We start from the raw sequence: 15,266 nt of genomic DNA on the forward strand, positions 1-15,266 counted from the left end.
AGGTGCTAACTTCCTGCTCCAAATTCCACCCAAAGCCATGGATACTATCTGAATCACCACAGGGCTAAGGGAAACTCTGCACATGAACTGATCCATGCCAAAACTCCATGGTCTTTCCTTTCTTTTAGTATATGCAAAATGCATACCATCGTATGTAAAAGTGCACTTGATTTCAGATATAGTACTTATGTGAACCTTAAAAAGCAACCTCTACACAGAAAGTGCAGGCATTTTAAATGTACTTTAAAAATAAATATGATTTCATTTTTGAAAGAACATACAGATCAACAGTGAAGGTAAGGTAGCTCACAGTTCAGATAGCAAACAGAGGATTTAGCTCCCCATGTAGCATTTTTGTTGTTCCTGTATCTTATAGCCAAATTACACAGCATAATTAAGCTGTGTGTAATGTTAGCCCAATTCATTTCTTTTATTTAAAGCATTTTAACGCTGCACTTCAGCTTAAAAGTCTCCCAATCTAAAAAGTACATCGCAAAATTGGGAGGGGAGGGAAGAGGGGGGAAAAGACAGCAAATTTAGGGACACATTCTTAAAATTACAGAGCTCTTATTAACAACCAGCTGGATGGAATTATTTCAGGCAGAAGGGGAACCAATAGGAGCTGGTCTCTCAACAGAGCAGATGAAATAATCCTGCTTTCAATCTCTCTCATTGTAACACCCAATGGAATAGCTGCTACTAGGTGATAGTTATGCGAAAGCCAAAGTCAGCTGATCTTTCAACTGGGCTGATGGAGTGGTCTTGTTTCCCTTCCCTGCTGTAAAGTGTCCTTAGAAGGGGGTAATTTGCCATGGAGAAGCAACAAGGGAGGGAAGAAGGGGGTGCTTAACCCCTGCCCATGTCCTACATGGTGCTTTCCTCCCAAATTCCTCTCCAGGGAGGTCTCTACATGCCCTATTTACCCCGTTGTGACTGCGCAGTGGTGCTGCATTGTTTATACGATGCAGCTGCCAACTTGCAGCCACTACGGACTTTCCCCCCAAACTGAGCTTTTTGAAAATGTTGATTTACCACAACTTTTCCCTTTGTTCCGAAGTCACCACATTGTTTCTTCGTGTGTGACAACTCCCATCAGCACTGACCATTAATGATGCTGCCTGGGCGTGATGAGAATTGTAGTCCAAAACACTTGCAGTGCACCATATTGGGGAAGGCTGGTGTATACTGTAGTGTGCAAAAGAGCTGTGTATGTATACTCCCATTTTCAAACTGTCTTTAGGGAATCCTGAGGTTCTTTTGAGACAAATCAGGGATTCCTAATAAACACAGGAGATGGTGTTGATGATAGTGGGGAAACATTAGAGAAAGGAGAGGATTGACTCATATCTGAGGGTCTTCCCAGCTCATTCTATTTTGAGAAGTTGCCGGGGTTTTGACTGGAAACATGTTCTGGACTGTAGGACAGCTTGAATCTTCCATTTGGTCAAGGTGTTTTGCCCTGGAGTTTAATATTCTGCAGAAAAACCCAGGGCATATATTAAAACTACTTAAGATAAAATACCAAATTCTGTTATTTATTTCTGGCACCCTGTACCACACACCACTTTAAAAACTTTGAGAAATGTCCTTGTATTGTGAAATATGGGGTTAAAATTTATACTACATGTTCATACTGTCTGAAGGTATTGGAAAATGCTTTCCTTCCCCACATCTGCACAGAATAACGGATGTGTAAAGCAACAGGCATATGCTTAGTGTGATCACGGTGCTCATACTGTATAACAGACACAGCCTGGTCCCCAGAGGACTTTAGGGCTTTCCTCCGGCACAAGCAAGCTTCAGTCATCTGGAATGATCTGCATCCACAGCATGCGTACTTAGCAAGTACACCTGCTCTCCGCTTGTCACAGAGAGTGGTCTGGGTTGCATGGACAATTCTTGACAGGTCAAATGGTTTGACGTTTTGCCTCTTTCGATTCCAGAGTCTGAGGGTTACATGCATTACCTTCCCAGAATTTCTGAAGTATATGCTTTTACATATGCAATAAGGAAGTATACAACTGCATATATATATACTTGCAACTTCTGTTACTTACCTGGGGTTGGCTATTGGCTGGTGTAGAAGATAATTTTATAATGTGCACTGCAATGTGTAGAGAAGGCTACTTTGAACATTTACCAGTAACAGCACTGCACACTTTCTAACTCCCATGAGATATACCTATGAAAATCCAGTTGCACCCATGCAAAAATCTTTGTCTTTTGCCACATTTTTGTTGCAAACCAGATCCTCCTGAAGTCAGGGGGACTCTCCCAAAGATTTGGAATGCTTCAGGACTATGCTGTTGGTGGAATGCTATTGTAAAGTCCTGAACTCTCCTCTCTGCCACTTGTACAGCCATATGATACACACAGATGCCTAGGTACATGCCTTCCTTTACTGTGCAATGATAGAGAAGCAAGAATTTTCCACTCATGTACAGAGGAACTTAGGAAGCTGCCTTCTACTGAGTCAGACCTTGTAGTCAAATATTGTTGCACACTGACTGAATTCTTTCCTAGCCCTACCTGGGGATGCCTGCGATTGAAAGTGGAGCCTTAGGCAGTAGATGGACAATACAGCCCCCATTCCTTGAGTACACCACAAGGGGGTGGCAATTACTATTAGGGAAGTAAGGATTTAATCCGTGCTATATAGAAGACCTTATTATACTATGACTGAAAGCTGGGGGAGCGAATGGGGTAGCAGAGAAATATTTTAGGAGAGCGCCCACGTGCTCTCTTGTGTCCCTCATCACTACTGCTGGGCACTCGCACCCAGGCACTTCGCGAGTCTGCCCCTACCTAACGCATTTATTTGTTGCATTTCTATACCGCCCAATAGCCGAAGCTCTCTGGGCGGTTCACAAAAATTACGCATGCACAGGACACGAGCTTCCTTTCTGTGTGTCCACGCGCACACACGTGCTCTTTCCTCGGGAGTGCAGCCAGCGGCCACCTCGCGCGCCCTTATCCCAGGGCGTATACACCGGCGCCCCTTTCTCTTGGAGCCTCTTCCTGCAGAAATGCGTCCGTGCAGACGCTCGCTCACACGCCCCTCTTCCGCACTTAACCGCACCGCCGAGGCCTGAGTGGGCGCGCCACGCACCCTCTCCTTTTCCCTGCGTCTCCTCCGAAACGCGTCTGGAATTGCCGCTCGCGCACACGACCTTTATCCTCCAAGACGCGCTGGAGAAACGGGTAGCTTCGCACCGCACACGCTGATTGTATAGCCACGCGGCAGCGGCGGCCCCCTCCGACGCTACCTGTTGGGCCCGGCGCTTCTTGAGCCCGAGAAAGGTAGGGGGGGAGAGAAGGCGTGCACTAGGACGCCCCTTTGCCCCGCCTCCCGCGCCAGAGGTGGCACATCTGGTTGCCCACGTGACTCATCGGGCTCCTTAAGTGACTGAGGAGGCAGCTGTCACCATAACAACCAGATACGAAAGGGGAGCCAGTCCGCCGCAGCCCCCAGATAGGGAAGAAGTGGGGGTGGCGGTCGAAGGATCAGGAGGGGGGACCATGTTTCAGCAGCTGCGGCTGAGCCAGGGCGGGGGCGAGAGTGGGTGCTGCAGCAGCAGCAGCACGATGACATCCATCCTCTTGCATTGCCTAGGCAAGGTAAAGTCTATGGAGTGAGGCAGACAGAAGTAGGAGGAGAGAGAGAGAGAGAGAGAGAGGTGGGGTGGGGTGGGGGATGAGAGCGACACAAAGGGAGAAGCAGGGCTGGGAAGGAGGATTAGCAAGGGAATCAACCTGAACTCCCCGAGGGAGGAGAGCAACGCTCTTCCGCGCTGTTCGCCCAAGAGGCAGCCACTCCTCATTCTTTTCCCACCCCAACCTGGGCGACGAGGACCAAGCCCAAGTGAAGGACCATCTATGACGAAGAGGAGACAAAGGGGGCTTCTGGAGCGAAAGTGACAGCGAGAAGGGAGAGGAGGAAGGACTAGGAGAGGGAGGGGAGAGCCCAGCCCCTTGCTCCCCTCCCTTCTCCACCTCGCCCTGGCCAGCAGCACAAACCCACAGAGCCTTCCAGCTGTTGTCACCTTCCAGCTGTTGGCTTCCTTTCGATGCCATGGGGAACAGCTTCTCCAGCATCCCAGCACTGCCTAGGGGCAATCCGAGCCGGTTCCACAGGGTCCATCATCAGCATCTCAAAGGTAAGAGGCGCAGCAGCCCTGTCTCTTCCTGGATTTCTTGTTTAGATCCCTGGAACACAAGATGTAGTCCCTCTTCTCCCTCTAAAGTTTGGACCATTATGGTGATTCCACTCAATCATCGCTGTAGTCTCAGTGCTCACTTGAATACTATTTCCTCACCCCCATCCTATGGCTTTATGTTCTGTATTGGTACAGGGATAGCAGCTAAAGCCACCTGGAAATACCCCACCCACTGTGAAGAAGATTGCTTTGATTTTTAAGCACTTGACCAAGAATCCTTTTGTACAATGTGGACTAGTTGCATCCTTTGTAATACAAGGCACACACCCCAGCACAAAGACAGATAGAGGGGTCCTCTTATTCCTCTCATGAAATAATTTTATTTGCAATTTTATGTCTATGAAATCAGTTTTTTTTTTACTCCCAAATAAATGCTGTGAGGATAAAGGTGATAAATTGGTTTACATCCCATCTCCCTTTCTTCAGTTATGGAAAACAGGGGTTTAAAACCCACAGTAAGAAGAATTTAAAGGAAATGGAGGATGAGAGAAGAACATCTTTTAAGATGCTAGGCAATATAAGTAGCTTCCAGTGTTTTACTTCTGAATGAGTATACTGCAGCTGCTGTTGTCTTGGTTACCCCAGAAATGTCAGCTTTTGGAGTAGAAGGATGGATCCATTTTAGGGAATGACAAATTTTATGTGTATTAGTAGTATACTGATCTTTGTGGTTGTAGTTCAGATCCAATTAGTGTTATAATCATTTTGAGGTTCTCTCTTGTTTAAAAATATTTCATTTTGGACTACTCACATATATAGTCCCCAGTGGATTTACTTGCAAGTCTAAAGGGATGAAGATCGAATCACCTGTGCTCACTTTGGCCTGCTGCATTCTTGGGCACCTCAGAGCAGAATTTGCTGCCTGGTCCACAAAATAGTTAAGCCAGAGTGTATTAGTTCCATGAAATGAATGGGACTAAAGTGATTTAAATGCAAGTATCCCTGGATAAGTGATTTTTGGATCGTAGCCAGTCTCCCATTTAAAAAGCGTTTCCATCTATTTACTTGGACCAGTACTGTATAGTATAGAGATTTCAATGCATACCACAAGAGTGATGTTCCAGTAGCCACAGTTTTGTTGCTGTTTCAAATCTCTTTCAGGCATGTTGCTTCATTCGTGCATGTCATAAAATGTGTATCAATGTTTCATGAAAACCACTATAGAAGGACAGAGGATGACAGAATGTTATTGAGAAATACTTCATTTAGTAATACTTATATTGAAATTAGGTTTTCTTCTCAGTTATTCGATGACGCTCTTGCCTGTCCTCAAGATTATTAGCAGTAGTTTTTGTTTAGTTCTGCCAATGATGGCCAAGGAGGCATAGGATCCCAGCATGGACTGAGTCAGACAGAAATTCAGGGCAGACAATTGCTGTGTTTAAAATTAGACGTGTAAGGAGGGGGCAGCTGAACCCTACCGAGAGACCCATCATTCCCTATCAACGCAAATATGAAAGCACAGACGATGCTGCAGTAGTTGGTATTCAATTGTAAACTGCCAGGAAAGCTTTATCTTAAGAACAAGCCTGTCAACTGGAAATTTTACTGGAGCAAACTTAAGCAAAATTTACAGTCTGTAGGCAGAATGGGCACCTCTTAATCATTTGTTATTGCTAGCTTACACTGAGATGCAGTTTAGAGTCACCTGATTCCGTTTACTTTCCTATAGCGTGTTCGGTTTTTTGGATTCACATCCCACCCCATTTTAACTGGGTTTGGTTGCTGTGCTGTTTCTCCTGCTGGGAAAAAAAGAAGCAAAATGCTTCTTGAGTGGTTTAAATGCTATAATGATTGAAATGAAGAGTTAAGTAAGCTTTGCATTTTGTTGTATTTTTTTTAAAAAAACAACAACACGCACCACGCCCTGCCAAGTAACTGCCAGGGACAATATGTGCTTTTTCTGTCTTTTTTGAAAGAGGATTGCCTCAGGTCCTACATTTACATGCAGAATAAACAAGCTTGATTAGATTTGACAGGTTCCTGTAAAATGCTTTGGAGGCACAAAAGTATGAATGTCACACCGTTTTGTTTCGTTTTGGGACATATATTTTAACTGAAGATGCATTTCAAATTGGGAAGGATGGAGAAGTCCTCATGGCTTTGGCAATTGTTGGAGCTGTATTATCCTTAAAAGAAGGCTGTCTCACTTCTTTCTGCAGATGACCTCACCATAACTGGTAGCAGTGATCTTTCCCCCCACCTTTTTTTTTTGCTCAGCCTTATGAATGCTCAAAGAGCTCCATGCCTGTAAAAACTGTAGTGGTCAAGAGATGTAGAGCCTTGTAGTTCTTGCAACCTTCTAGATGAAAAGATAGTGTCATCTTTCCCCATTGAATCTTTTTCACTTCTTGCTGGTCCTGTGCATTTAAAAAGCTTTAAAAATGGCCAGCCAGAAGCAGAGCCATGACTTTGGTCATAGGCAGATCCTCTGAAGATCATCAGGTTCTAATGACATGATCATGAATGTCATTAGGTGGCTGGACAATTTTTACAAGATGCTGAGGCGTGAATAGCTATGCAGGAAGCTTACCCTTCACATGTCAGATGTTTTGGAGAGATTTGTGTATTTGAACCTTGCTTGTAAAATGGCATGCTCCAGATTCTTTTAAGTTATAGTTTCTCTAAACGGTAGTCGTGACAATCAAATAACAGGTCTTGAATCACGGGCCTCAGGGGGAATTCACCTGCTAAGATCTAGGCCAGGGGTGGGGAACGTGTGGTTCTCCAGACATCCTGGCCTACAACTCCCATCATTTCTAGTCAGCATAGCTGAAGTTGCAGTCCAACAACCTTTAGAGAACCACAAGATCCACACCCCTGGTCCAGGTAAAAGAGGGAATAGCAGGGAAATCAGCCAGGATAGAAAGAAAGCCTCATAAAAGCAATGGGCCTGAATTTGGCCCTCAGGCTGAAAGAGGTTCAACATTTCTGCCTTAGAGGGAAGGTCTCTGCCTTTCTTCAGGCATGGGAGAAGGGCATGGAATTTCATCCAACTCCTACTGAGCCTCTCTGTAACTCAGGGAAACTGGGGCCAGATCCACACAAAGCAGGATACAGCACTATGAAAGCAGTATATAAGAGGCAGGAGCCACGCTATTGCTTTATAGCGGTATTGAAGTGCACTGACAACTGTTGGGGCCCATGACAAATACCATTTACTGCTTTCATACCTCTGTATCCTGTTTGGTGTGGCTCCTGCCTCTTATATACTCTTATATATTTCATGCTGCTTTCATGGTGCTATATCCTGCTTGGTGTAGGGACAAACTCTCTACCACCCAATCCCAGCTCAGACCTGGGAAGGAAGATGGGGGCTTGTCTAGGCTGCAGTCATATTGGAGCTCCAAGGTGCTCAGAGCATCTCCAAGACTCTACATTATACTCGAGGCCCCACTTCTCCCCTTTTGGGAAGGGCAGGGTTGATGGGGTGTACAAATTTTGGCTGGCTACTAAGACTACCTGTGTCTGTGACTCCTGCTGCTGAAGATGGAGATGTGAGGAGGCCCTTTTTGACTTTTCTGGTCCCTTGAAAACATCAGAGAGTTAATAGAATACATTCAGTCAGATCTATCATACATGTACAAGAGGTTACATCAGGATGCTGAAAGGGGCGGCAATCACAAGAATGTTGGGAACACCCCCTTTCTCTGATCTCATTCAGACTACATGCTAAGCCACAGTGGTTAAGGATTTTGAGCTAAACATTATGGCTTAGTGTGTCATGTGAACCATTCCTAACCACGGTGGCTACATAACTATGGTTTAAACACACTAACTATTGCTGCAAAAGGGTTAGCAGCCTAACCATGGCTTAGCATGTTGTCTGAATAGGCCCTCTGTGTTTGTGTGTGCATGACTGTGCACTCTGTGCTTGTGTATGCTTCTTACTGGCTTCTCTCTCTCTCTGACCTACCTACCTACCTACCTACCTACCTACCTTCCTTCCTCTCTCTCTCTCTCTCTCTCTCTCTCCCCCTCCCCTTCCCCTCTCCTTTCTTGCTGCAGCTTCCTTCCTTGCATTTATTTATTTTTTTCTCCTTCCTTTTCCCTGACTGCATTGGGAAGCTGGGTCAGGGAGTTGCCATTTAAATTTCCCACAGTACTGCAGAGCAACACTACATCTGGATATTATGGGGGATTTAAATGGCAGCTCTTACCTGGAAGTGACCAGAGCACTTCTGTCACTGCTGCTAACTTGTAACTCTTTGGGGCCCACTGACCTAAGAGGTGGAGCCATCAAAAGGCAGTCCTGAGAGGCCCCTCAATCCTGGAGTCAGCCCTGTCATCGTCCTTTAGAAAACATTTGTTTATCTGTGAGCTCTGAGGGTGCCAAGCACCAAGATCCCTCTATGGGAGATCTATACAGATAACCAATGATTGAGAACCCTGAGGGAGAAGGGTGAATATACTAGGGTGACCATATTTTGGAAACCAAAAAGGAGGACAACATGGCTGCCCCAAGGGGGCGTGCCCACCAACATGCCCAGCCCCCAAAGGGGGCGTGCCCACCCAAACATGGCCTTGGTCACATGTCTAATTTCACAGCACACAATTAAGACAAACCTGTTATTAGGGTGACCATATGAAAAGGAGGACAGGGCTCCTGTATCTTTAACTGTAATGTAGAAAAGGGAATTTCAGCAGGTGTCAATTGAAGAGGGTTGAATTCTCTCTTCATCAACACAGTTAAAGCTGCAGAAGCCCTGCCCTCTTTTGTATCTGGCCACTCTACTATAGTTAGTGTAGCTTTAACTGTTGTGATGAATGGGGAATTTCACCCACTTCAATTGACACCGGCTGCAATTCCCTGTTCTACATTACTGTTAAAGATACAGGAGCCCTGTCCTCCTTTTCATATGGTCACCCTACCTGTTATATAGTGTGTATAGGACACCTAGTGTGTGTGTGGGGATCCCAGCTTTCTGAGTCCTGCAGAAAGTACGTTATTCCCCCGCCACCTTAAAGAAGCCGATTGGAGTGGAGGAGGGGAAAGGATTTCATTCTGCCCCACCACCATCCACTCCAATTGGGGCCTTTTCTATAATGTCCACGAATGACCCACTTTCCCCTTTAAGACCTCAATTGGAGCTCAGGGTGGGGGAATGATGTGCCTCAAGAAAGCATGTCATTCCCTCCTGCCATGCTAATGGCAGCCTTAAAGGGGAAGGTGTGTCATTCCAGGACATTATTGAAAATTATAGAAAATCCCCCCTGACACCATGGAAAGAACAAAAAACAGGACAAATCCGGGGAAATCCTGACAGTTGGTCACCCTAGAATATACCCACACCTGAATCACCTCAGGCATGACTGTAAGACACACTGAGTTACGGGAACCAGCTTCTTCTTGTGTAAGCAGTCATGTATCAGGCTCCAAAGTTGAGAATAAATGCTAGAGTGATACAAACATCAATCTATTTAGAGTAAACTACATTTAAATTTATTTTGTCCCATCTCTTTTCCCCTGCAACATCACTCTATTATAAGTAGTGGCTCGTATTCCTCCTTTGGAGCCCAAGTATAGCTAGATGATTCATCCTGAGAAATTGGTTAGTTGAAGAATGGCTGAATTACAGAAGTTTAAACATTTTGGCTGAAGGAGTAAGGAACTTTTGTGTCCAAGTATTTTTGGGAGGCATTAAATCATAAATCATTGAGTTATCTTTTTGAAGACTGAAGTGATTAAAAAAAATCTGCTATTGTGTGCTTTTTATTAGATTGATAAAAATTCATTCTGTAGTTTTAACGTTAAGGGGTTTAAAAGTTGCCATTTTACACATTGAAAAGAGAACGGAGAGCAAAGTTTTTTTACACAATGAAGATGGAAGGGAGGAGAGGGCAGCCCTAAATAACCCTCAAATGAGCTGTGGGTTATTTGCACCCTCAAACAACCTCTCTCGCCTGGATTTGCACAACATGCCAATGTGATAGTCCCTACAGGTAAATTAAGCCACGGTGGGCTGTTGTGTCATGTGAATCTACACTAGTCAAGTTAGAACGTGTCTTACCGTTTTTAAGTGTGCGTTTGGTAGTATTACGCCACATGATGTTCAGATTGTGATGTTTTATTGTTGTCTGTTCTTCAGTTTTTATTTTGAATTTCTCTGAAATAAGTCGTTCTATTTGGTATGATGTGGCAGGTTTCATCGTATTAAATGGGTTTCCTGTAGTTCTTAATTAACCAACCGCATTCCTGGGGACATGTTTATGTAATTTCCGTGCCCAAAGTTGGAGCCGTTTTTTTTTTTCAAGCCTCTTTTCTGCAGACACTTTTGCACTTTTGCAGAAAGTGCAGAAACAAAAGTTACACTTTTGGGAAGCTGCTTACGGGATTGTTTGTAGGTGGAGGATTGTCTCGGAGAGAAGAGGAAGTGGGAGGGGAAAATGGCAGATGGGGATAGAACAAACGGATTTATTTTCTTAGTGTGGCCAAAAGGAATGCAGTCCCACGGAAAGAGAAAAGTAAGTAAACGTTTTAAAAACTACTACGTTTTAAATCGTTCAAAAACAAAACGTTCAATGACTGTAAAAACAACATTTCATATACTAGTGTAGATCCCCAGCTGGTCTCTGTGTGACTCTTGAGTTTCAAATAGCAACTTCAGGACAAGGAAGAGAAGATGGAGGAGAAGACCCACATTGGAGGCAGAGATGGAGAAAGGCAGATCAACAAGTGAGGGAGGTTTATACCCCTATTCCACTAACTAGCAGAGGATTTGTCATGGATATGGAGTCCATTTTGCGGTCCAGCCCTAAAAACAACTGGGAACAGAAAAGGGGTTCAGTCTCCCTAACTTGTTCTGTTCTAAAGACTTTGCAGGCTGCATGTGCAGCTTGCTAGGCATCTAGATCCAAAGGCAACCTGCTACATTTCACTGGGTGTGTGAACTTCCCTACTGTGTGTTGTAGTAGAGGTTTACCCTGAACCTTGAAGCTCTCTACACCAGTCTTCCTCAACCTGGTGCCCTCCAGTTCTAGCTCCCAGTTCTAGCTGATGGTGATGTTGGGAGTTGTAACCAAAGATATCTGGAGGGTACCAGGTTGGGGAAGTCTGGTCTATATTATTGGACTTCTCCATCCTTCTCCATCTTCACCTTCTCCATCTTGTAGGTGTTTCTTGGCCCACTTTCTCGAGTGTTCTGTTGTCCATGGATTTTGAGTTCTCTGCTACTGATTCACTGATTTGTTGTCTGTGGATAAGTGGCTTTCCTTAAGGAGAAAGGATTACTGAGATAATATATCTAGGGTGGGCAACTTGTGGCCCTCCAGATGTTTGGCCTGCAAATTCCATCAGCCCTCATCATTAGCTGTGTTGATTAGGGCCGGTGGGAATTGTAGGCCAAGTCATCTAGAGGGCTGCAAGCTGCCAACCCCTGAGTATTCTAACTTGTTGTATAAAAGCAATTACTCCTGAGCTGTTGTTAGGATAAATTTGTCACCACCATCTTCAAACAGGAGGGCTCAAGTAATTAAGTAAATTCCCTTTTCAAAAAAAGAAAAGAACATTCCAGGATCAAAACCTTTAGTTTAAGGGAAGAGTTAAGGCTCGTGAAAATTCATTCATGCACCAAAAAATATGTGCTACATCATGTAAGCAGTGAAGATATTTGATGGACAGTCTCATATAATGTGTTTACACCCATAGTTTGCCTTGGACTTTTATCCCTGAACTCTATTCTTCTCCAGGTTGGGGGTAATTCCAAAGCTGGGGACATATATTTGGACAGTGGGCAAACAAATACACAGCAACCTCCTGCTTTCTCCATATGCTTTCATTTGGGTTTGGAAGAGCTGCACAGGTTATTAGGGTTATATATGTGGGGAAGAAAGCACACATACAGGATGGAGAGAAGAAAATAAAATGGGGTGAGCAAGCAATGCAGCAACAGCTTGGACATTATCAGGTGCACAGGTCATCAACAGAAAGGAGAAGGTAAGCCTGACATTTATGGGTAAGCATGCATGACATTTGACTTTGGTAGAGGTTATCTCTATTTTAAAATAATTAAAATATTTAGAAGTTATGAAGAGAACGAATCTTTGTCCTACTACTAATGCCTGAATAGTAGCTTTTTCTTGTTTTACTTATTTAAACAAGCATATAATTGGGACCAGCAGTGTAAGATAAGCATTACAAATAGTTGATTATTAGAATTAAAAAGTTTAAAATTTATAAACAGACCAGTATAAGCCTACAAATTTTAGATTCGAATAATGCCCAAATATTACATTTGCTTGTTTTACTTTTGTTTAAATATGCACAGGACTGGGATCCGTAGTTTAAGATAAGCCTTGCAAGAGGTAAGTTGTCAGAATTAAAAGTTTAGAATTTACAAGCAAGTATTATATTAAATGTTTATACAGCACTGAACCTACCTTTGGTGTTTCCCCCAAACTGAAAAGGAAGAAGATTAGGGATAAAAGCCCAATGCAAAAGATAGATACATGGAACTTAACCTATAAGCAAACAATGATACGGTCCAAAATCTTTACTGCTTACGTAATGCAGAATTTAAGATGGGAGCCTCAATGCTTTTAGATACATGACTGAATTTTTAAGAGCCTTAATTCTTAAAACAAAGGTTTTTGGATAATAGAATTGTATCTCAGATACCTTCTGTAATAAGCACTTCCTCCATTTTTGAGGTTGACACTAAAAATTGCCAACTAAATTAGCTGAAGCTAGGAATTCCATCAATTTATTAGACAGTAGCCTGAAGCATATTGAAATATATGCAGAGTAGTTTTCTATCTTGGTATTTTGAAATAGAACAATATTGAGTGGCTCACTGTCCCTTGGGCACATGGGATGGTATGAAAAGACATATGGTCTCCATTTCCAATCTGTTCCCAGCTTGCAAGTTTGCTGGGAAAGTTTTAAAGAATTAATATACACATAGAATTGGTCAGAGTGGGGTTTAAAAGGCACTGCTTTGGTGAAATTTGATTGTAAATGTTTCTAAAAGGCAAGCACCAAATTGTATACCTATGAGCTCTCAGTTCTTTCCTCTAATTCTTTTAAAAATGAATAAATAGTTATTTATTTTATTTTCATTTTTTTAACGAAGTACAACCACTATGAGCTTATATGCAGGTGCACCCTTGAGGTCTTCAGAATACATTTGCATATGAAATAAAATAGCTTCATGTGATAGAACAGAAGCTGGACTTCTGCATATATGTTTATGCAAGTCTCCAATGTGATGAGAGGTAAAGATAATAATCATGTTGAAGTAAGGCTTGTGTTAAATTGGAAGTTGTTGATGGAAACGAATACGGTGTTTCAGCTATTTTTCTCTGTGTTGATAAGACTAAAGTGGGGGAGGGAAAAGGACAGAAACATTGGTGACAACATGAATTAGGTTATAGTTGCATAAATGTTATGTTCTCCGTGGTGTGATATTTTGAAAGGGATTCCTTTGAAAAAGCAGGGGCAGTCCTGAATTGAGGGTTGTTACTATTAGATGTAGCCACATAGGTAGCACTTCTTGCAAACCGCACCCTGACCTATGTGTATTTACTCAAAAATAGATCTCATTGAATCCAGTGGGACTTACTTCCAACCACAGATTGCGTCTTTAGGGTTCAATGTGTGTTGTAATCTTTAACTTGATTGTCCTCACTGTTTTTACTGGTTTCTAGGAAGGGCCTGAAATGGACTTACTCAACATCTCCCCCTGAATCTGTCACTGGGTATGGACTAGATCTCTAGTGTCCAAGGGCTAAGTGCAACTCTCATCCACCAGTGTATGAACTCTGAGGCATTTGCTAGATGAGGGGTTAGCCTGGTGCGAGGCCCGGGCTTGTCCCTGTGTGTCCAGCCCGTTCTGCCGCTTTTCCTGGCTACCGCATTTACTCGTGAGTAGCCGGGAAAGGCTGCGGATGGCGCACAGCACTCCGCAGGAGCGCTGCGGCCATCAGGACAGGGTGGGGAGATGGGGGGAATCAGAGCCGGGGGGGGGATGGGGGGGAATCGGAACCAGGGGGGATGGGGGGAAAACGGAAATCGCAGGTGGGGGATCGCAGGTGGGAGGGGAAACGGAGATCGCGGGTGGGGGTGAAACAGAGATCGTGGGTGGGTGGGGGAAACGGATCCAGGAAGAGATGGGGGAAAACGGAGCCATGGGGGGGGGACATTGGAGCTGGGGGGGGTGAGGAACACTTTTTTTATAAAACACACCTTACCTTTATCGTTGGTGTGCTCCTGCACACATGGCCCTTTAAAACTAAAAAAAATGGCAGCTGCGACGGGTCCTTCCTGAAGCTTGTCGTGTCTTACGAGTAGACAGGGGCGATACCCTGTGCTACTTGTAGCACGGGCTCGCCCCTCCTCCTGCATGGATTCCAAGGTAGGTCTAGCAAAGCCCTGAGTCTCCTAAAACGGGTAGGCAAAAGGCAGATCTCCAGTTGATTTGGATTTCAGCTCCCAACATTCCTGACCATCCTTCTGGGAGGCAAGGGCTTCTGGGAGTTGAAGTCCAAAACATCTGGAGACATACCTTCAGACCAATCCTGTCCTAAAACATGCCCCACACTAAGGATGTGGTGGGCAGCCAGGTCCAGAAGCAGCACTATTGACACATACCAGGGCCTGTGCTCGGCCAGAGGGCCCACTACCAGCTGCTGGAGCCCCTTGTTGCTGCTCCTCATCCTTGCAACCTTGATATTCCTACTCCCCACTCCAGCTCCCTCACTGTGACAGAGGGAAAGCAAGCTTGCAGCAGTGGCTGGATTAACTCTTCCTCCTTAGTGAACTTCTCATTCCCCGCTACCGCACTGTAGCAAATACGTGAACAGCAAGTGTGAGGAGAAAGATGATCATACACTGCACACTTGCTCTCTCTCTCTCTCTCTCTCTGTTACACACACACACACACACACTGTAGTGTAGGGTGTCCAGGTGTCCTTTTTTAAAATAACAACAGAGGGCAGTCCTCTGTTTGAAGGTATCCCCTGTTTGATAGACTGCCCAGTACAAAGGACCATAAAAGGGGGGGCAGGAGCCTTGAAGTTGCCCATCAACACTTAGAGCCTGGATGGCAGACT

At 44.3% G+C, this 15,266-nt stretch overlaps 1 protein-coding gene across 1 annotated transcript in view; it reads left to right on the top strand.

Annotated features, from left to right (window-relative positions):
• Positions 1–3,796: 3,796 nt before the first annotated feature.
• The window catches only part of NEURL1 (neuralized E3 ubiquitin protein ligase 1), a 185,471-nt gene continuing 174,001 nt past the window's right edge, over positions 3,797–15,266 (top strand). The window contains exon 1 of the mRNA XM_063132608.1: positions 3,797–4,157. Within this exon, the coding sequence (XP_062988678.1) occupies positions 4,073–4,157 (85 nt within the window). The 5' untranslated portion in view covers positions 3,797–4,072. The remainder of the gene's footprint in view (positions 4,158–15,266) is intronic.

This window comes from Elgaria multicarinata, chromosome 8, assembly GCF_023053635.1.
Source record: "Elgaria multicarinata webbii isolate HBS135686 ecotype San Diego chromosome 8, rElgMul1.1.pri, whole genome shotgun sequence".
NCBI lineage: Eukaryota > Metazoa > Chordata > Lepidosauria > Squamata > Anguidae > Elgaria > Elgaria multicarinata.